Source organism: Pleurodeles waltl, chromosome 1_2 (genome assembly GCF_031143425.1).
Source record: "Pleurodeles waltl isolate 20211129_DDA chromosome 1_2, aPleWal1.hap1.20221129, whole genome shotgun sequence".
Classification (NCBI taxonomy): Eukaryota; Metazoa; Chordata; class Amphibia; order Caudata; family Salamandridae; genus Pleurodeles; species Pleurodeles waltl.
The window spans coordinates 292,704,645-292,727,605 of record NC_090437.1 but is presented as its reverse complement, the minus strand read 5'-3'; the positions used below and the strand labels follow the sequence as shown (position 1 = coordinate 292,727,605).

Here is a 22,961-nt window from a genome sequence, read left to right as displayed (position 1 = left end):
ATATATATATATATATATATATATATATATATATATATATTTAGAAACAATGGTTCTTCTCAAAACAATATGTGTATACTCAATGAAAAACAGCACAACCGCGTTCCTGATAAACTATGGTATGACTAAAAGGGAAGCACCCTTTTGATTAAGAAGGCACAACCCCTTTGACAGTTCATTAAGAATTATATTTATATGACAAAACATCAAAACATTAAAGTGAGAGCAAAGTTATCCAAAGCAATGCAAAACCTACCAAAAAGTAGCTCAGAACTTTCGAGCATTCAGTATATTCCCAAACCAGGTTTCCTACATTTTAAACAAAAGTGATTCAAATTAAACAATTGTCAATATATATATATAACTCAATTAATTACAAAGGTTTACAATATTAGGGTCACTTAAACACAGTTGACTGCGGTTCAAACCTCTAAGGGATGAGGGGTCTCATCAGGACCAACGAATAGTTAGGACACCTGTAACAAAAAGCACACGTTATAAGGGGTTCAATGTACACCTCATCAATTATGGAACCACAGGAGAGTCCTTGTGAACAGAGCTGTGAAAGACACCCCCACCTGATGGAAAAAGGACCAACACCCATGTGAAATCCCCACTTGGTGTCCAATCAAATACGTACTCACAAGGGGCCTTGACACTGCTTTTAGTGCAAAACAATAGATTAGTGAGTGCGGAGACCAAGGTGCAGATTATGAAACACAATGGAATGTAGGTGCCTTACCCCCAAATAAGTAAGGCGAAAATCGCCGGATAAAGGGACCATCCAGTTGCTGTGTAACCAACAACAAACAATAATAATGACTGACCAGGGAGGAAGAATGAGAAGGAATTAAAATAGATAAAAGCGGCTTACCGCTACTTAAAGTAGATAACCAGCATATAATATTGATGATTTAAGCAGCTTCATATGTACAAAATATAACCAGGGTCAGGTTGAAGTCAAAATATAATCAAAACTAGGTTCGACCCATGGAATATCCAATGTACAAGAATGATTGTCAGGGCTTACCTATGGATGAGAGCCGCTCTAACTAAAGAATGAGCCTCGAAACGGACGAATGCAATAAGCACAGTACACCTGTGACAGTATGCACAATGGCAGGATGTATCGATAGACCCGGATGCAGAATTGAGGACGTTCGCAGACATGTAGCGTCCATTAAAGGAGAGATGAGGACGGGCATTCAAGCCAAAGCTTGCAATGCACCTCCCGAGTACGGAAGCCAAAACAGTGGGTCACGGTCTGCTGATCGATAGAGTGCACGCTAACCTCAGAGAACCGAAAACGGGCAAGGAGGTCAGGAGAGAAGGGGTAATCAGATGAACCATGTAGTAGAAAAAAGGTGGGGGTAGAGAAAGGCGAGTGCAACAACAGGCAATTAGTGAAGCTATAAGTAAGGTGCCTGGCAGGGGAATGAAAAGAGGACCCAAAAGTTGCAAAACTCAGAATCCCGCATAAAAAGCATCATAATAATACTATTATTACATTCCAATTTAGGAATAATGACGATACAGGTATTACATTCCAGATTTTCAACAATATACACTGCAAGTTATAGGATGTGTAAATGTGTACCAGATATGGATATAATGACTGGCAATCAGGATTACTAGGTCTGCACATAAAGGTCAATGAATAAGTGCAACTACTGAACACAGTAGAGTCAAAGTCACTTGGAAATGGGCTTCTGCAAAATCAAATTGCACCATTGTCCATGTAATCCAGAATATACATCCATTGCTCTTTAGTCTGTATGCAAGACAGGCCCTTGCTAGTCATCCAAACAGGCCACGTTTGTGACATATTGAGGATGTGGCGTAGCGGGCGGAGCTGCTGACTTTGGAGTTGGAAAACCAGGTTCGAGCATCTGCCCAACATCCTGTGATAATGGACAAATCACGTAATCTTCCGTGCGTACCAAAAATGAATTTGTTCTTGTGTAACATAACTGGTGCCCGTGTAAAGCGCTCCAATACCTTCAGGTCGAGTTTGCACAATATAAAACTTCAGAAACCAAAAAATAAATGTTTGCCACCTCTTTGCAGTATTCAGTCCATTATTAATGGAGTCACACCGTTCAATCCACTTCAGCTTCATGTTCTTAAGGATTAGTGAAAGATCGTCGCCTCTCAATGGAATTGATAAAATATCGATTACTTGACGTGTCAGCTTATCCGCTTATCCACTGAGTGATTATTCTCTTGGAAGTGTGAAACCATTAGGCCCAATCCAGCTGCAGTCTTGACAAATGCATGTTTTCACAGGTTTGGAGGTCTGCCCTATATAAATTAATGTACAGCGACAGCATATGACATAGACAAAAATGTTTATATTGCGATTAGAAACAAATTTCAGATCTATTGTCACTGATGTATGCTCAAACTTATTAGTATCAAATGTAAAGTTACATGTTACATATTTACCACATCGATAGTGACCCAGCACAGGAGGCAGTCCCTAAATTGTATCTAGTCTCAAATCACCTTTTGGTGTTGCATGTTGGTTAGCCGAATGAACAAGATGAACTTTGATACTTTTGCCTTTTTTGAAAACAAACATTGGAAGTTGTAATGTATCATCAATATTCTGTAGGATATGCCAATTCCTGTTCTCCAGTTTTCGAATTGTATTAGCTTTTGGACAGAAAGTAGTTATGCAAACCATTCTTTCTAAGGGTGTTTTTGTTTTGGTGAATAGAAGCTCCTCCCTAGGGCAGTCCCAGGTCCGTTTTGTAGCCCTCCTTAAAACTCTTAGGGTATCCTCTGTGCATCAGTCTGTCTTGTAATATGTAGGCTTCTCTGAAGTAATCTTCTTTCAAGGAGCAGTTCCTGCTGGGACATGGGAATTAACCAAAGGGTAGACCATCCCTAAGTGCTCTGGGTGGAAAGCTGTTTTATGAAAGCGAGGGATTTCTCTTTGAGGGTTTACAGTACAAACTGAAGTACAATCTTCCCTCCCCATGTTTGATAATAAGATCCCAAAAAACAATTTCAGAGTTACTTATGGAAAACGTAAAACAACTGTTTTCTTGAACCTGATGCAAATATTCAACTAAATCCTACGTTTTTTTATTGAGTATACACATATTGTTTGATAAGAACCATTGTTTTAAAAAAAAAAAAAATAATAATAAATGGGGTAAAGGACATAAAGTAGTGATAAGCAAGTGGGTAGGGAAATATTGGTCAATCTCCTGATGTGGCAAGTAGTGTATCAGTTCCTAATAAATACAAAAGATATATATATATATATTTGTACATCTATTTTATATGTGTAATGTGCTGCTTGATGATGGCTTATGTTTAAATTATGTTCATATTTGTAAGACACTGTGTACCACAGATGCAGTTTTCACAGCTCTTGCCAGGTGCGCCTGTTGGCTCAAATTTGCCATGCAGCAACATGATCATACCTGCATAGGTTTGTTAAATATTACTGCCTCACAGTCCAAGCACACAGTGATGGATACTTTGCTAGGGCTGTGCTGCATGTTTTCCTTGGTTAATCAGCATTGCTCATTCGCAACCCCTGGAGGGTATTGCTTTGGACTCTTAAAGTGAGAAATCTGTGAGCAGAATGTAGCCATCCCAAGTAAAAGTTATTTACCTTCAGTAATGTTATGTTTGGTGGTGTAGCTGTAGATACACATGCTGTGTAGAAGCTCGCCATCTAGTTGTGTGTTCAGAGAAGTACAACTTGTTCTTCATAAAAAAAAAAAAAAAACTTTTCGAGTCATGGTATCGAGTGACTCCTTTCGGTAATACTGCGCATGGGCATAGAGTCCTTTCTTAGATTGTTTCTCTCCGCCATCGGGTTCCGACGTATATTCCTCTCATTCAGAGTTCTCTGCTCCATACAGTCTAAAATGGTATTCTTTTGTCTGTCTATCATCGTCTTTATTTTTTTTCGTTTGTGTATTCTTTAATACTTTTTAACTTTTGGTTCCATTTCTAGACTCGGAATTAATTTGTTTCAGCCCTTCGGAGCAAAAATAGGCCCTCTTGGGCCTTCTTCAGGCCTACCTCTTCCACGTGACATCAAACTATGCAGCCCTAATGGAACATACTCCATTTCAGCTCTGCCCTCGATGCCCCTCAAAATTTCCACACACCGACCACCACCAGGTGTGTAATTTGTTTCTTTGTCCTGACCACAACGAGCAGATCCGTAAATTGTGCCGCTCTTTTCGATCAAAGAAGACACTTTGAGATCAAAGAGCTTGTTGGATGGAAATGGTGTCTCGACACCCAAGTGACACACATGACATCTTTGGCGATGAGCATGTGCAAGAAGAGTTGGAACAGGAGGGGGCCTTCTCCGTTCAAGATTTGGACTCTGATGTGCAGTCGGACATTGAGAGTCAACCATTACAGGTAGTTCAAACTGTGAGGAAAAAGCCCCTTTTTCCATAGATCAAAACAGCATCAAAAGAGGTCACTGGTCCCCCCCCTGCCTTCCAGCCGTTGTCAGAGCCGAGAGACTTATTTGGATGCCCCGCATTCCAGCTCAGCACTAAAAAGAGTTGTAGATAAATCTTCGCTATCAGCCTTTTCACAACCTCAGTTTCAGGTCTGACAAGACTACAGATACATGGTTCTTCAGTGTAGACAACTTCTGTACTGTCCACTTCGGCTACAGTTTTGGCACCAAAAAGTTTCCATCCACAAAAAACTTCTGAACTGAAAATATTAGAAAAGACTCAGTGATTTTGGACAGTCTGTAACCACCACTCCATCACAGGTGGAACCAATTTTAGAAGTTATGGATGCTCTGTAGCGCCGACTTCAAATTCAAGAAGGAACAGGGTGGATTATAGCATCACCTCAGCCACCTTTGAAGAGGATAATGGGAACATTTTGTTTGCTACTGTCAAACAAAAAACAATGACCTCATACCAACAGTGCAAGACATTCTACAGTATTCGTTACACTTACAAAAAACAAATCTAGCTGACACATCTATTTGTTTACATTTAGCAGCTATAACTGCATATCTTCAAAACAGACAGCATGTTTCTTTTGTTCAAATTCCAGTTATCAAAGCATTTAGGGAAGGACTAAAAAGAATGATTCCACCAAGAATTCCTCCAGCTCCATCTTGGAATCTTAACATTGTTCTCACAAGGCTTATGGCTCCACAGTTTGAGCCACTTCATTCCTGTTCCCTACGATTCCTTTCATAGAAGGTAGCTTTTTTGATCGCTGTCACTTCCCTTAGACATGTCAGTGAGCTCCAAGCTTTAACTTTGGAAGAGCCTTTCTTTTAAGTTCATAAAGGAAAAATTGTGTTAAGAACAAATCAAAAATTCCTTCCAAAGGTAATCTCACAATTGCATATTAATCAAACAATAGAAATACCAGCTTTCTTTCCACAACCAGATCCAGTAGTAGAAAGAGCTCTACATACTCTGGATGTTAAAAGGGCTCTTATGTATTATATAGATAGAACAAAAAAAATTAGGAAAACAAAACAACTTTGTGTCTTTCTCCTCACCACACAAAGGAGAGCCTATATCTAAACCAATTATAGCTAGATGGATAGTCAAATGTATTCGAACTTGCCATTGTAAAGCTAAACAAAAATTACCTGCACCACCTAGAGCACACTCCACTAGGAAAAAAGATGCATCTATGGCATTTTTAGGTACCATACCTATAGCAGATAATTGTAAAGCAGCAACATGGTCTACGCCACACATTTACAAAACATTACTGTGTAGACTTCTTTGTACGATAACAGAGCAAATGTTGGACAAGCTGTACTCAAAACACTATTTCAAACTATTGCAACTCCTGCACGCAAGGCACCGCTTTGTGGAGTGACTGCTTTACAGTCTAGGCACAGCATGTTTATCTGCAGCTACACATGCCATTGAACGGAAAATGTCACTTACCAGTAGATATCTGTTTGTGGCATGTAGGGCTGCAGATTCACGTGCCCTTCCCTCCTCCCCGGAAGTGTGTGGACGTTGAAACTTAGCAATATGTAAATAATGTACATATGTAAATACATAGCATGGACATCTTTTGTATTCTACTCTCTATTTTTCACTACTTCACTCTCCCGCCTGCAGAGGAACAATCTAAGAAAGGACTTGATGCCAATGCGTAGTATTACTGAGAGGTGGAGTCACTCAATCCTGTGACTCGAAAAGCTTCTTCAAAGAAAAACAAGTTGTAATACTCCGAACCCAGCACTAAATGGCGAGCTCATGCACAGCATGTGAATCTACAGCACTACATGCCACAAACAAATGTCTACTGGTAAGTAACATTTTCCTTCTAATAGATACAGAATGATATTGCAAATTTCCCCTGCCACACTTCCCTCCCTGCCCCCCCCACCAATCAGAGTGTTGATGTGTACAGTAAGAGCCTAAGGTATTCAAACATGGTATGTGCTGTAGTTGCTGCTACTGAAGCTTTCTCAGTTCCTCTTCTGCTCTCTTCCATCTGGTGCATGAAAAAAGTGTCAGGAATTGTTTAAGCGTGCAGACTGGCCCCTGTTATGTTGTTGTACCATAATGTCCAGTGGGCAGACTCCAGGCAGAAGCTCCAGTGCACCACCTGGTGGCACAGGAGAGTTGCTGCTGGAGAAGAAGGGTTTCCAGATCGGTCTGACGCCTGGGGAGGCAAGTCTTAAGGTGAGGGAATGTGCAGAAAGATTATCCACCAGAAATATTACCGAGTGGCTTTTAGAACCCACCAAAAACAAAACAAGTGCAGCAACTCGACTAGCAACATACAAAAGAAGAGAGGTTCTAGGTCATTGGCCAAACATTCCCCCTGTTGAAAATACTTTCACTTGCAGGCTTGAAATAGATGATTGGTTGTTTCTCACCAATAAAGCATGAATGCTGCTTCACCAACTACGAGCCAATAACTTGTCTCTTGTCTGTTTGCTTTTCAGATATTTGGCATATGTTTATCCCAGAACTTGGTCAGCGACATTGAAGCAGTGCGAGCTAGCTGGTAAAGCAACTCACCGGACTTACTGAGGTCAAGCTACAAAAAACACTGGACAGTTTCAGTCCCATGGCAACTCTGGCCTGCCATACAGACATTGAGCCCTAGGGACAAGAGTACCAATCTGCTGGGAGCAGCACTCCACTCTGGATGCTGGGGTCACCCTGAACTATTAAATACTTTTTGGGGAATGGTGGGGTTGGGCTAAGAGGAAAGCCAGGTGCCTGCTGCTCACTCATGTATTTTTTTGAAAATCACCAATATTTAAGATGGTGAGATGTGAATGTCTACTGTAGCTGTGGTCTTACGTGCGGTTGTAAACAAAGCCACACCATCATTTTTGGATAATACTGTTTATTCTTAATGTGACACATTTTTTGATGCCCGCTACCCATCTCTCCGAGGATACTTGCGAAAGAGAAGATCAGGTACCCCTTTATGCTATCAGCTGTGTGAGCAGAGCTGTTGAACGCGCATTGTTATTTGGGTGCGCAGTGGATAATGTAGGTATGCTTAGTTTTTGTGGCTCCCCTAATATTCAAGCTATTTAGTAGCCATTTTATTGCATTCCTTTGCAGGTCGAATACTTCAACAAATCACTATTTCGTATCTTTACTAAACTGTTAAAAAAAAATCAGGACAGCACAAAAAATTAACAAATGACACAATCAACTAATTGAACACAATCACTCTTTATTGTACCTCCTCAGACAAAAGGCACAAGTACAGCTAATTTCTCGTAGAAGACTGGTATCCTTTACCTGCTCAAACAGGAGAAAGGTGAGGTACCAGGCACCAAAGAGTGTGTGCGCAGTTTTAACGCTGCTGCCCTGTGTCCCTTGGGTAGTGGTACAACACTCAGGAAAGCTTCTCTCTCTTGGCACAATGCAAAAATTACCCCGCCGCACGCGCCCGCTTAGCCTATCTATGCATCGCAGCAGCATGCTAACAAAGGACATCGATCACGCCACCCTGTCCAGTAGTTTGCATCAGAAGTTGTTTTAACGCTCGTACAACAACGGTTTCTGACAGTAAATGTTTTGTCGTCATGAGGACAGACCAGTTGCATTCAAAACCGAATCACCGGAAGGAAGGGTTATTTTTGATGTGGGGTGACAAGGATTACTGCTGATGTGTGAGGAGCCCCACACATATAAGGGTATCTCGAAAAGCTGGTATTGAGTGGCTGGAAGGTACTTGGAGTCTGTAGTAGGCCCAGCGAACTTCACTTAGTAAATGAAAAGGCATTCATTGTGGATCAAGATAATTTACTCCTGGCTGCAGCGTATTTGCTGGACCTTGGGTGCTTTGGCCTAATGGGTGGTGTCAGGAGCCATAAAAATCATGTTCCTCGCTTCAGAGAACTTCTGCATGTCAGTTTCACTAAAAGTACTTCTTTCACTCAAAAACCATGAATTTGGGGGTGAAGGGACCCCTTTGCATGGAATACTAACACTCTGCTTCTACATGATGTCATTTTGTTGATTGAGGCGTTGTACAACTGCTAGCTAGACTATGGCCCACCTTCAGTGGAAGGGACATTGTAGAGGGATATCCTTAACGCTGGCTAAGTCCACACTCAGACTGAGTTCTGCACTCGAGCCATGCTACAAGAGAATCTCCAAGTCACCTTCTACATGTGGGCCGGTGCTGCCGTGCATCAGGGGCATGCACAGGTAGTGTGTTGTGCAATGCAGTGTCACTAATGTGTGCCTCATTCCTTTGTTCTGTGAAATTGTGTCCTTGAAGTTGCGTTTTATAATTAAATCTTTTGTTTGGTACAGCACAACTCCTTACTGGCTTGAAGAAAAACCCAAAGCGGCAACATTCTAAGATGATTTTGGGCAAGTTAAGTGGCTTATAAGCTGTCCCTTTTAAAAAATTGAACTTTAGTTGCTCACCGCACTCTCACAGGCAACCCACTTGTGTGTTCACCTTTGTGCTTGCAGAGCAATCCCGTAGAAGTGTTGCCCTGACCACAGTGGGACTGAGAAAATGACCCATTCCCATCAGCGAGAAGAAAGTGTTAAAGACCAACGGCAATGTGCAAAGTTCCATTTTTACTGGCAGAAGTGTTCAAAATAAAAATTTTCAATAAACGTTGTTTACTCTTACTTGCCATGTTAAGTTTTTCTTCGTCCCTTAAGCGATCTGTGTCCTATATTGGATGTTGAGTAAGATGTTAAAGTTTTTCATGTAGCGAAAATATTGTATTTTCCAAAACTGTGCACGTTGCCATTATTCTGTTTAGGGGAGGAGTTCACAGTAGCGTCACAGCCTGAGCTTTCAACGAAAAATATGCATTGTCATAGAAATTAGTAAAAAACTCTGTTACGCTACGCGCAGTTTTTCATAACTGCGCTGTGAGCGGAGCGCGTAGTGGGAAAAACTCTGCAAACTCATTGAGCGGAGTTCACCATCCAAACGTCTGCGCTCAAATTTATAATCTACAGCTAGTCTATCATCAAAGTTTGTGTTCTTTTTTTCCCCCTGTGTTGCTGTTGTACTTTAATGAACTGCTTTTGTGGAATTATTTCATTTCTTGAAGTGTATGAGATTCGGTTGTCCCCCCGATCTTTACGTGTTGATGTCCATATAGTTACAAATTCAAACTGGTGATATTTACAGAAACATGAACGCATGCTTTTGTTCATGATTAAACACACAAAAAGTTTCCATGGGTACTTGCTTCTAAGCACGTAGGTCAGGGTGCTCAAACTCTTTTTATGAAATCAACTTGTGTACCTCTGTAGTAAAAACTTGCCCTTTACTACCGAAGTGCCCTAAAACTTTGAAGGTGTCGTCCCTGCTAAATATTAGTTTGTTCAACTGTCTATTTCCTACTTATTTTTTGGTGTAGAAAGCCAGGACTATTCATTTGCATGTTACAAGAAATTGATTTGTTAGTGGTCTTCTGTTAAGGAGAGAGTGATCCAACTTCCAGGAACACTTCAGCTGCCCCTGCAAGCATCAAGGCTTGCACGAGAGGAGGACTACTTGTTAATTCCTACAGCGATTGGTGAACATTTCATCTGTACGTTACCCATTGTTCTGGACCATCGATGGTAAAATGTTGGGATGTTTTATTTTCTTACTGTGCACATAATCAATTTGTACTTTGTTAATCTTACCAGACTTTCTAGGGTAACGTGAAGTGGCTCTCCAGTGCACAACTCCTGGAAATAGGACTATGGACTAGTTGTGTAAATCTCTTATTCATGATTTAGCCTCCTCAGCTCAAGCACTATCTTCCCAGATGGTCTGTTTATTGTAGATATCTCTAAAGAGTGGACCTAGCCACTTGGGCAGTAGAGCACTTTACAGTTATCAATACTAAGAATTATCAATATACAAGGGATAGAGAGAAGGAAGTAGTGTACAGGTGGACTCTGAAGTGGTGAGTTCTTTTTGGAAGTGATAACGCGTCCCAATCTAGATAATTTATTCACTCTGGGACTCGTTTTAGGCCGATTAATCTTTTGACTCTGATTGAAGACACCTTAGGATGAGACAACTAATCAACATGTCAATCAATAAGCCAGTAACCTCATCAATATTCACAATAGAAAGTCAATCAAAGTAATCAATGGCATCAATAAGACTGAAACCACCATGACCTTTCAGCCATGAATAACCACACAAAATTGAGTAAGACTTATGATATTTATTCCCTATTGATTACAATTCTACTAGCAAGTTTATTAGTCGCAAAACCAGAAAACACATCAACATTGTCATAATATGGCAACTCAAAAAAGATTTCATCAAAGCAAAGATCATAAACATTAGAACATAGCACAATGTCAACATGGGTTAACTTTAGCAGATTATCATTAGCGCATTATTCAACAAAGCATAGATTCAGTAATTTTGTCTATTTGCGTCCGTTTAGTGAATTCCTTAACTAACCTCGAATCAGCATTAGCATGTTGGGCTTCATGCAAAACAATTTAGCAACACAAATTTAGAAAACATCTATCTATGGTCTCTATCAAAAGAAGCAGTTGGTACCTAGAAAGTAAAGGCAAACAGACAATTACAATTTCATCATCATATAGTTACCCTCCGTAATGGGTCAGCATACAGAGTTCGTCTTCGTCCTCAGGACTTCAGTTAATTCGCCATCAGCCAGGAAACACAGCAAAGTTCAGTAAGACCGGGCAAAAGGGAATACCTCCCTCATAAGGAGGAAAAGTATGAATCGGGCAAGGCAAAGTAAGTGAGGATGGTTTGTAAAGTTCAAACAGCAAAGTCTTTGGGCAGAGTAACAAAGTGGCTGGGCAATAGCAAAAGGCACGCAATGGCTGATTTCTCCTCGTGTCCAAGAATTTTATATCGATCTTGTCATACAGTCCCCTAATTTCCAATTGGGCAAGTTTTGGCGCACCATCACCGCCATCCAATGGTTTACTTGTCGTCTCCTTACGATTGTCACCCCATAGCAGTTCTCACGTAGTTTATTGGCTCCTGTAATTGACGTCTCCAATGGGTAGAATGTCAGGTACAAACTTATAGTTTCTCAGACTCAGTCAGTAGTTCCATTGTCTATACCAGTTCAGGCGACCTTGTACCTGTTGCAAGTTTACACTGTTGCATTCGGCAAGAATGTCTCCTTGAGCAAGTCGAGTCTCATGAAAAAGATTTTACTACGGTTACACTCATCTTCTAGCTTCTTGAAAAGTACGACTACGTGTCCTTCAGCAAGTCAGCACATTTCACATTAGAAAAACACATTTAATATGAAACCGGGCAGCTAGGCCCCGACTCGTGCTAACTAAGGCCTAGTGATTAATTAGCAAAACGTTTACATATAACTTTTAATACTAGTACAAAATCCTACATTAGTACATTAATATCTCATTATTAGTCAGTTTCATTAATCATCGTGTACATTGGTGGCCACTCCCCGTGGGCACATTTCAAACACACGTTTAGTAAAACACAACGAAACATTTTCTACGTGGCATTATTATGCATTAATTCATAAACATTTCATGTTAATTTTGATTATAAAACTACACTCCAGCAGAAGGAAGTTAGGTTATGATTGAGTCATATATTATGAAGTTATTCGGAGAGCTTCTCAAAACGTTTAGCCCCAGCTTCACCAGGTTATAATCCAGGAAGTCCAGAAATTAAAAGGCTAGATATATAAAAATCTCCAACAGTGCTCTTAGGGTGTGAAACTCCAACCCAGGTGAAATCCACCTGGCACCACTGCTGCACTATTGCAGAAAAGCACTCAGTACTCTCCTCTTCAAACAATACTGCATTACAGTGTAATCCGGTTAGAGGATTATTCTAAAGTGTGTCCTAATAGGTCCCCTGCTCTTACCTTCTCTCAGGTGAGCTTCCCCATGCACCTCACACAGTTTATCACCTCTTGTTAGCTCTCCATTCACAGATGCGCATTCTGGTATACACCACTGTTCCTCCTTTTTTTCTGATTCTCCAGCACATTCCTACCCCCAACATGTGATGTTGTATCCCCCTTCTTCTGTATAGCACCCGGTTGTTTTGTTGCAAGGTTTGTGCTACACAAGTCCTCAAATATACTTCAAGCAAGTCCCTTTAATGAAAGCTACTTAGACATTATAATCTATTTCCTAACTGCTAGAAAAGGACAATTACCCAAAATACATTTATTCATCATAAACAACTTTACTTAACCCTGCTCGGAACGTTACAACTTGTTTATTTAGAGATTTAAGTTTTGGATTTGTGAATGACTTGAAACCCACAGTTCATGAGCAAAATTAATCCCCCTTGGACAATTATTTGTTCCCCACTATCTGGTCCAGAGCTAAAGTTGAGTGGTCCATCTTTGAAGCTGCATCACAACCAAAAAACCTGGCCTTGGAGTGCTGCAACAAAGAATAGACTCCATCACTGAACACCATTGATTACTTCTTCAGTGTGTCTGGTATGAAAAGATTGATTAATTAATGTAGAAAATTACATACTGTCATTCTCAATCATGTGAGTATCACTCCTTTGAGGTGTGGGAATGGACAATATTCCACTCAGTCGTTCAGCGGTATCAAATTTAGAGGAGAAAGCGCAATTCTTTGTCAACGAGATTTGTGACCTAGAAATTGTATTGAAGTTGAAACAAAACAGCAGCCATATTGAGACTCCTTCTAGGATTTTGAAACGGTCCCCAGTGAGTGAGATGGGACTGAGCAGACTCACCTGAAGTCTTGATTCCTACAACCTGTGGATTCCTGAAACCCTGATTCAAAAAGAAGAAATTGGGTCATAAAATATACCTTCGACACTGACGGAAGATCTCCCTTGAAAGGATTTTGACAAAGAAAGACAGGCCGTAATCAGATGTTTGCTCAACACTATAAACATAATTGGCAGTGAAAAGAATCACACGACACAACAGCGGATGCCTCACCACTTAACACATGAACATCCATCCGCTTGACCTTCTGGATTCAAGACTAAAAGCATTTCCATCAACCCTGACACAGGCCATACTGTAGCAGACTGTCCGAAGGATTTGTTTAGGGCTGTAAGCTTGTCCAAATCAAGCAGACCTTCATTACCAAGTCAACCATATGACTAGAAGGGCTCACATACAGAGGGAGGTGGTGGTCTACAGGCTTGCATGCCTAACACTCAGCCACAGAACAGAGTGCTTTGCGGAGTCTGCATTCATGACTGGCGGGGTCCTTCATTAGAGTTTCCACCATGGTTTTCTACAGGATAGAGGTAAATGAGAAGCAGCTTTTTAACCCTGAAGCTTAGTTTTCCTACTTACACGCAATTTTCTATTTGGTAGGCACCATCTTGTTGGCATTTCATATTTGCTAGCATTCACTAATTTTTTGCTTTCTTCAGTTTTTTATAGCCACCTGGACTGCTTTAGCTAATGAGGAGTTGGCAGAGTTGGTGTGTGTATTGTGAGAGAAGTTTGGTGTGTGTGTAATCTCCCTGGTTTAAGAGCAAGCCTTCAGTGTAACAAAGGGAAACAGGAGGAAATAAAGGAGCAGAATCTGAAACAGTTTTCACAAATCCTTCAAGAAAATTGGAGTCTAAAAGTGGTACAACAATCCACTGGATAATGCAAGAGCCACAAAAGCCGCAGGTCAAACCTTAGGACAGTGCAGGCCAACAATGAAGATACCAGAGTTGTTTACAAGCTGTCCCAAAGGTCAGAAGTTGAAACAGAAAAAAAGCAAAATATATGATGGAAAGAGACATTAAATGTATCCACCTAATGTGTTCAAACAAACAAAGCAGAAGACACATACATGTCAGAAGATGGTCAACACCATCATGAGAGATTTGACCATCCACTTTTATTTGAACCACTTGAACCCTCGGAGTTCTTGAAGTTGATAGTAAATTTAAACTTTTAACAAATAAAAAGTGATGAGCTGATTCTATCATGACTACTGGTATAGCACAAACCCCCGAAGAATTGCTATTTAATAGTGACAACAGTGCAATGAACTTATGACAGGAAAATGAAGACCCCATCAGAAAGTTTGAAACTGCCAGATTGATTCAGCCAGCTGGTCCTGTGGCATTGTACTTTGACCACCTGCGACAATGGAAAGCCTCCTTGTAAATGCACCATAGTGACAACCTATTCTGCTGGAGGAAGCACATATCTTATTTGTGTAGGAGCCAATTACCCAGCTGTCCAGGCCAGTACACTAGAGGGCTTGGTAGAAACAAAGCACATGTGATTAATGTGATTAAGAGAAGAGATCCCCACTCAGAACAATTGCCAAATTTTGCAAACCCAGACAAATAGAGGTCTACCTGAAATCAGAAGCCACGGTGTGATGCAAACCTTGTTGCAGGAAACCAACAAGATATAAACTCCTCATCACATGGCACAGAAGGACCACATGGAGGTAGGTCCCAGAGCCCTTGAACGAAGTAACACAGCATCTGTGGATTTGGGTATCAAATGAATTACACTTGTTGAAGTAGGAGTGATGAAGTCAGATAAAAATTGTCAAAATTGCACAACCAGAAAACAGTATCACAAGTAAAATTCTGGACCACCAAGTATCAATTCAACTACAGGAACCTTGGTTATAAAGAGCAACGCAACCTATCACAGCCAAATTACATGGTTAGGAGAAACATTTGACAGCCACAAAACATCTTCCTAGGGAAGCCTTTAAAATAGCAGTATATTAATAGAATAATATCTGCTGGCTCTTGATATTTATGGCACCAGTATGCAACGATCAGTAGGCACGGTACCTGGTGTTAACGCGTCCCTTTATGACTAATTTACTCACTTTGGGGCTCGTTTTAGGCCAATTAATCTTTTGACCCTGATTGAAGATACCTTAGGACGAGATAGCTAATCAGCATGTCAATCAATATGTCAATAATGTCATCAAAGTTTACAGTAATGCGACAATTCAAATTAATCAGACATTTAATAGAACTCGCAAACCACCATGACCTTTCAGTCATGAATAACCACACCAGTTTAATATGATTTTGTGAAGTTTATTCCCTATTGATTACAATTCTACTAGCAAGTTTATTAATCTCAAAACCAAGAAACACATTAGCATAGTCACAATATGGCAACTCTGATAAGATTTCATCAAAGCAAGAATCACGAATATTAGAATATAACACAGCGTCAACTTAGATTTTCTTTAGCAGAGTATCATCACGTTATTCAACAAAGCATAGATTCAGTCATTTGTCTATTTGCGTCCGTATAGTGAATCCCTCTTCTAACCTCAAATTAGCATTGGCATGTTGGGCTTCATGCAAAACAATTTAGTACCACCAATTTGGAAAACATCTAGCTATGGTCTCTGTCAAAAGAAGCAGTTGGTACCTAGAAAGGAAAAGCAAACAGACAATCACAATATCATTGTCATATAGTTACCCTCTGTATTGGGTCAGCACTCGGGTTCGGTCTTCGTCCTCAGGACATCAGTTGATTCGCCATCAGGAATTCAGCAATCGGGTAAAAGGGGGCACTTCCCTCATAAGGAGGTAAAGTGTAAATGGGCAATATAAAGGCAAGAATGGTTTTAAGAACCAAACAGCAAAGTCTCTATGCAGAGTGACAAGTGTCTGGGTCATAGCAAATTGCATCCGCATCTCCCTAATTCTCTCTCCCCTATTCTCTCCTGTTCTGATTTACTTCCTGGTGTCAAGGGTTTTTATCCCATTTTTGTTGTACATTCCCATAAAATTTGGTTGGATAAGGGGTTACACCCCACTGTCTCCCTCCAATAGAGTTCCGATTACTTCATCAAATTTGTCACCCCATAACAGTTCTCACGTATTTTATTGATCGTTATGATTGGCGTCTTTAGCGGGTGGAATGTCCGGTATGATTTCATACTCTCGTGGTCCTTTGCACATCTTCAGTCAGTGGTTCCATTGTCTGTACCGGTTCAGGCGACCTTGTACCTGCAAGTGGTTTACACTGTTGCATTCAGCTAAATTGTTTCTACAAGCAAGTCGAATTTCATGAGAACGGATCTACTACAGTTACATTCATCTTCTAGTTTGGAAAAACAAGTGTTCATGCCCTTCAGCAAGTCGGCACACTGCACGTTAGAAATACACATTTTATATGAAAGCCAGGCAGCTAGGCCTCGACTCATGCTAACTAAGGCCTAATGATTTATTAGCAAAACTTCTACATATACCTATTATTATTAGTGCAGAATAATATCATAATATAATATTTCAACATTATTAGTCAGTTTCATTCGTCCCCGTATATATTGGCGGCCACTCCCCACGGGCACATCAAGCGCATGTTTTAGCAAAACATGTTAATACATTTTCTATGCGATATTATTACACATTAGTTAATAAACATTTCATGTTAATATTGATTATATAAGCTACGCTCTCTCAGTCCCTCCTCTGATGACACTTGTCATCACACAAAACCTTTCCCTTCTCAACCTTTCATTTTTCTCAATATACGCATTTCAACATCATCCCCCGTGTGATTTTTCCCAAATGTCTTTGAACATCTTCTCCTTTTCTTTTTCTTCATTTCTTTTGTTATGTTTTGCCAAATTTCTTTTACATTTTTCATTAACTCTACATGATAACCATAATCCCAATAAACATATCAGGACAATCAATAGACCCCCTAATATTTTTGCAAGAACCCTGTTCCAAATACTACTAAACCAATTCCCTACTTTTGTAATTCCTTTCCCAACTCTTTCCCAAACTCCAGGTTCCTTCAATTCCTTCAAATCTGCACTCTCTCTCTTTGGGTTATTAAGCATACTTCTAATCTTTTTGCTATTATCAGGAATGAACGCACAGCAATGGAGCTCATTAAGCATCTTACAGACTCCGCCACTCTTTGATAAAAGAATGTCTAAAGCAAGCCGGTTTTGAAGAGTCATAGCTCTTTCCGCAGCAAGTTCAGCATCCGTGAGGAGTATTGCCCCTGTGAAGTTTGTCAGCATGTTATCCACAATAGTAGACAACTTTCGAATCTTTATGGAGTTTAAAATAACCCCTACTGAAGGAATTATGGCTCCAAAGATGTCACAAACGACAGCAGCTGCTGTCTCTCTCTTTTGTCTAGCATGTTGTAATTCAGACATTTTAGGAATTTGCTTTAAGTCATCAATCTGGTAGATCTTTGGGAAGACTATTCCCAAATAACATGTCCCATATCATCCCTTTGGAAGACGGTAATAAGCATTAAGCCCACATATATAATAGATCCCAGGGATCGCTGGATCCTGTCCATTTAACATGAACGTCCATTTACTCTGAAACAAAAACACATGCCTGCATTCACTTGTTCCCACAAATAAAGTGTCATGCTCAGATTTTGGCCTATATATACAAAGCCTACCTACATGTAATGCATCTATAGCTAATTTACCCTTTGTATTGCAGTGTAAGCATAGTCATTTGCAAGCGTGCATTTTTCTAATCTCTTTTCTAGCCTTTCCTTTAATGCCTTTCGTCTATCATTAGTGTGATCTAAGAAGCTCTTTTCTACAGGTGTTAGTAAGCAGGTTAGATTATTGCGGTGCGCATAAGCTGTCCCAAATGTCAGTGTTGGCTCAAAGAAACCCCTAACTAATTTTATGCTATGTTCTTTAGCTAATTTGTTTAGAAACTCAATCACAGGCACGAAGGAGAATACTACATCTAAGTTAGAGTAGAAGTATTGCACATGTTCCTGATCATAGAATCTTGTTAACAGCAAACTACAACTTATCCCATATGTTAATGGCAGACTATAATAAGTAACCCCTTCTTGTACTGATGAAGGAATCTTTGTGCACACATACTCATTCAGCAAGCGGTAGAAGACATTAGTAGATAGTTCCCTTTTTGGATTAGTTCCCTCATGCAAGTATTTTGCATCCTGCTCAAACTTCTCCCATGGTGTTAATGCTTCAAATCCTGAGACTGCTACATTGTTAGTCACTTTCTTATCCACCAATGGCATTCCCACAATCACACCTATAATTATTATTGCACACACAAAAGCTAAAACAGCGCTCAACCAACCACACATCCTACCCTTATTACTATTACCTCATGATCTGTAAAGAATCAGATAGCAGAATAATACAAAACAATCAACTTGAGGACGATAAAAAGCTCTTTTTTTTTTCTTTTCTGTGCAAAGGTCTCTCTCTCTAATATTTACAGCGCTCCACTCACTCCAGGACCCCTTTGTCAAATCAGGTTAACAGCTTGTCATAATCGTTTTTTCAGAGTCAATTCAGGTTATCAGTGTCACATCCGGTAATTTATCAGTCTCTTTTCTCAGCTTTCAATTTTAATTTCAACTTAACACAGTCTCTTTCTAGAGTTGAATTCAGGTGCCGTAGTTTTGACCTGGAACCTCCCGATCAAAACAGAACACCAAGAATTCTTGTTGCCATTCAGCTGATGTTGCATACGCCCATTCAGGACCTGCGTACCTTCTGTTTGCAACTCTTTCTTTTCAGTTTACGTTCACTTTGCAACTCTCCTTCACTGAGATCCTCCTGTCTGGTTGTGTCAACTTCTTCCTCTATTGTTTCACTAGAGACCACTTTTTCTCTTGCAGCTTGTGGCTTCAGCCAGTTATCTCCTTTATGTGTTTTCTTCCTGCTTGGCCTTTCAGAACGTTGAACTGCACCATCCTCTTGTCCTATGGTGTATTCTCTTGATGGCCCTGCAAGCGGCTCAGGAGGAGTCGAAACAATTTGACCTCCTTCTGCCTCTTCTCCCTCGCCTTCAGGGTCTGTTACGGGCTCAACTTCAAACCTGTATCCGTCTGCTTCTGGGGGAACCTCTTTGCGTCAGTTCCCCTGTTACCTCAGCTGAGATAGGCTCACTGTCACCCCTCTGGAACTCGTTTTGAGTGACTAAGCCGTCCTCAGCAGGCTCTCCTTCAGTCTCAGTTCCCCTTTGAATACTCTCCGGCCCTGAGACTTCCTTCTCTGCAGCTGCGGTTGTGGATACTTCGAGTTCCTCATCAGTTGGACACGTCACCTTCTTTGTGTGACTGGCATGTATACAATTCGGAAGGCCTGCACATTTCACAGCAGTAGTTGTCAGTATTACTTGATATGGCCCCTTCTAACGCGGCTCCAAACACGATTTCCTCACGTGTTTCTTGACAACCACCCAGTCACCGGCTTTCAGGGTGTGACCTGGATCACTTATCATTGGCAATGTGGTAGCCTCCACCTGGTGAGAGAAAGAGCGGACAACATCAGCCAGACTCTTGCAGTAGTCCAACACCATATCATCTGTGATATTTACAAGAGCATTTGCAGGCACTGCAGGCAATCGCATAGCTCGACACATTAGAATTTTGTGTGGAGTTAGTCCTGTCTTCTTATCGGGTGTGTTTCTCATTGATATCAGTACTAGGGGTAATGCATCTGGCCACTTCAAATTGGTAGCTGCGCACATTTTTGCCATTCTCGACTTCAAGGTACCATTCATCTGCTCCACTAGTCCTAATGCTTCAGGGCGATAACTACAATGCAGCTTCTGCTCAATGTTTAATGCGGCACACAAGAGCTTAATCACCTCATTGTCGAAGTATCTGCCCCTATCTGATTCTAAAGAGATCGGGAATCCGAAATGTGGTATTAACTCCTTAAGCAGCAGCTTTGCTACTGTGAGGCTGTCATTTCTACGTGTAGGGTAAGCTTCAATCCAGTGACTGAAAATGCACACAATCACCAATACATACCTCAGTCCTCTACACACAGGCATTTCAATGAAGTCCATCTGCATCCTGCTAAAAGGACCACCAGCTCTCCCAACGTGGCTCATATTCACCACAGTCCCTATCCTTGCATTCATCTGGTGACAGATGATGCACCTGTGACAGATAACCTCTGCAGCTTGTCTGAATTTTGGATTGAACCAATCGATTTTGAACAACCTGATCATTGCGTCTCTCCCTACATGAGCTTGGCCATGATAAAACCTCGCAAACTGTGACAGAAGACTGTTTGGCAAAACCATTTTCCTCTCCTCTGAGACCCATAAGTCGTCAACTCTCTGTACACATTGCATTCTCTGCCAGGAACGTTTCTCCTCCCTCTTTGCTGGCACTTCCCTGCAGTGATTTTAGCTCATCTAATGTGCCAACCACTCTCAATGCAAAGTTTAAACACGTCTCATTTTCAGTTTCAGGTAACAACTCCCACTGATCTCGAAACGATATACAGTTCAATGCACAAAACCTTGCGACTTGATCTGCATAGCCGTTTCCCCGTGACACAAAGGCCCTCATTCTAACCGCGGCGGGCGGCGGTAGCCGCCCGCCATGCGGTAACCGCCATATGGCCGCTCCGCGGTCAAAAGACCGCTGGGGCCATTTCAACTTTCCCGCTGGGCCGGCGGGCGCTAGCCAAGTTAGCACCCGCCGGCCCAGCGGGAAAGGGGCCTGCAACACTGAAGCCGGCTCTGAATGGACAGGCAGACAGTGAAAACCGCCAGAAACAGGGTGGCGGGAAGGGGGTCAGAATCCCCATGGGTAGATGAAGATGACTCAGATGATGAAGAGTTTCTTAATCAGTTGTAACATGATCTCCCGCCTCCATATGCCATAAATGATAACGCACAGAGCACTAGTGCGAGTTCTGAAGAACCAGCACAGAGTAAGGGCGTCTCAAGTACAGCGCAGACAAGTGATACAGTTCTGATACAGAATGGTGTCAGTGTACCCACTGCGCCAGAGACACAGATACAGTTGCAGCCACCACAGATTCAAAGGATTTATCCAGACGTCCCAGTATTAGAGACAAATACGAGTCTGATGGTGCCGCCTGATTCGATATATACGAGATATATTTCGGCTCAATGACCTCAGTGCCACTGTAATGTTTGAACGCTTTCAACAATCTCTCATAGTAAGCATGAATCGACTCTTTGGCCTCCTGTGATGTTCGATCGATTTTCTGCCAATCAGTCACTTTCGGCGACACTTTCTGCTTCAAAAACTCAATTACTTTATGATAATATTTCATCACCTCTTCAGACGGTGCCCCAGGAACCTTATCCCATGCCGGCTCCTCTGTCGGCCAGTCTACGCCCCTCTTGCACTCAAGCCATAAGTCAGGTGGAACTATAATCTCAAACAGGGTATTCAAGTCCTCCCAGAGACATTTCGCAAGCTTCACAAACCTGTCCATCCGCTGATAGCACTCTATCGGCTTCTCCCTCAACCTGGGATAATCATTTGTAAATGACAGAGTGTCACCTCTAGACCACGGTACATGGACTAGAACCCCTCCTGCTGTTTCTCTCATTGGTAACATTTTTATTGTCCCCGTGTCTGGTGCGGCTTTAGCCTGCTTTGGTTCCAGACCATCACCTTTCTCTTTATCTCTTTTCTTTGCCCATCTGCCTTCCCATTTCTCTAAGGCTCCCCAAATTTGAGCACTCTGCAGTATTTCTTTAAGATGCGCTTTCATCCCAGTAGATCTCATGTGCTCGAAGTCTTTAGACTCAAAATCTAATCTGTAGCTTCTCTTCAAATGTTTAGTATTTTCAATGTCTATGCCGTATTTATCTGCCAGGTTTGCCAACCTCTGATGCACCTTGCCCACTTCTTTTCGTGATTTTGGGGCACAAATACCTCAATTCTGCTTCTGTGTATGACTCTAGTCTGTTCACCCCATTGTTCCTTCTACTAGTTCCATGGCTTTCACACCCAGTCTCACAAAATTCAGGTATTCATCCCTCTCTGCAGTTAATGCAGTAGTCTGCGGAGTGTTGAGTTTATCCAACCACTCGTTCAACTGTTGCGCTGTTAAGCCTTGCAACAAGATATTTCCAGACTGCACCACTGGTGTCTGTGTTGTATTTGTACTCATTACCTGTGGGGTTAGCGTTCCCAACCCTGCTTGCCTCATCGTCTCCAAAGGAACCCCAATCGGACTAAAGTCTAACAAGGATCTAGGTCTTTCCGCTGCCTGTGTCATTCCTTGGGAAGTTCCTGCGAACCCTCCACTTTTCGCCTCTTGGGTCATTACTCCCTGATCGTATACGCCAGGCTTACCTTGCACATACAGTGGTACTGGTAGACCAACAGTAATTGGCAATGATATGGCAGCTGGTGACTGTCCAAGTCCCAAACCCTGTGTAGCATTAACTCCTGTAACTGGATTCATCATAGGTGCTGTAGCTACAGACTGTGGTCCTGCGACTGCATTGTAACTCCGAACCAGCTGTTGCTGCGGCTGAGGTAGCAATTGCGGAATTGGCTCAATCTGCACTAGCTTTGATCTCGTATATAGCTACCCAATCTGAGTCTCCTTTGGCTTACTAGAGCCCTTGTCTGTCTTAAAGGGTTGCTTTCTTTCCCTGTGTCTCATCTTCTTGTGTTATTGCCAGGAACAATTTAAGTCCGTCAACTATTCCCCTTCTCCACATTTTGGTCTCATTATCCCATCTAGCCTCAGCTAAAGTCTTTTCTGCTCTTTTCATTCTCCTTTCAAATTTCTGCTGTCTCTGTCATA

At 41.5% G+C, this 22,961-nt stretch overlaps 1 protein-coding gene across 1 annotated transcript in view; it reads left to right on the top strand.

Moving 5' to 3' along the window:
- TSPAN5 (tetraspanin 5) overlaps nt 1–9,101 on the top strand; it is a 295,959-nt gene extending 286,858 nt beyond the window's left edge. The window contains exon 8 of the mRNA XM_069238298.1: nt 6,932–9,101. Coding sequence (XP_069094399.1) covers nt 6,932–6,997 — 66 coding nt within the window. The 3' untranslated portion in view covers nt 6,998–9,101. The remainder of the gene's footprint in view (nt 1–6,931) is intronic.
- Nucleotides 9,102–22,961: the final 13,860 nt, after the last annotated feature.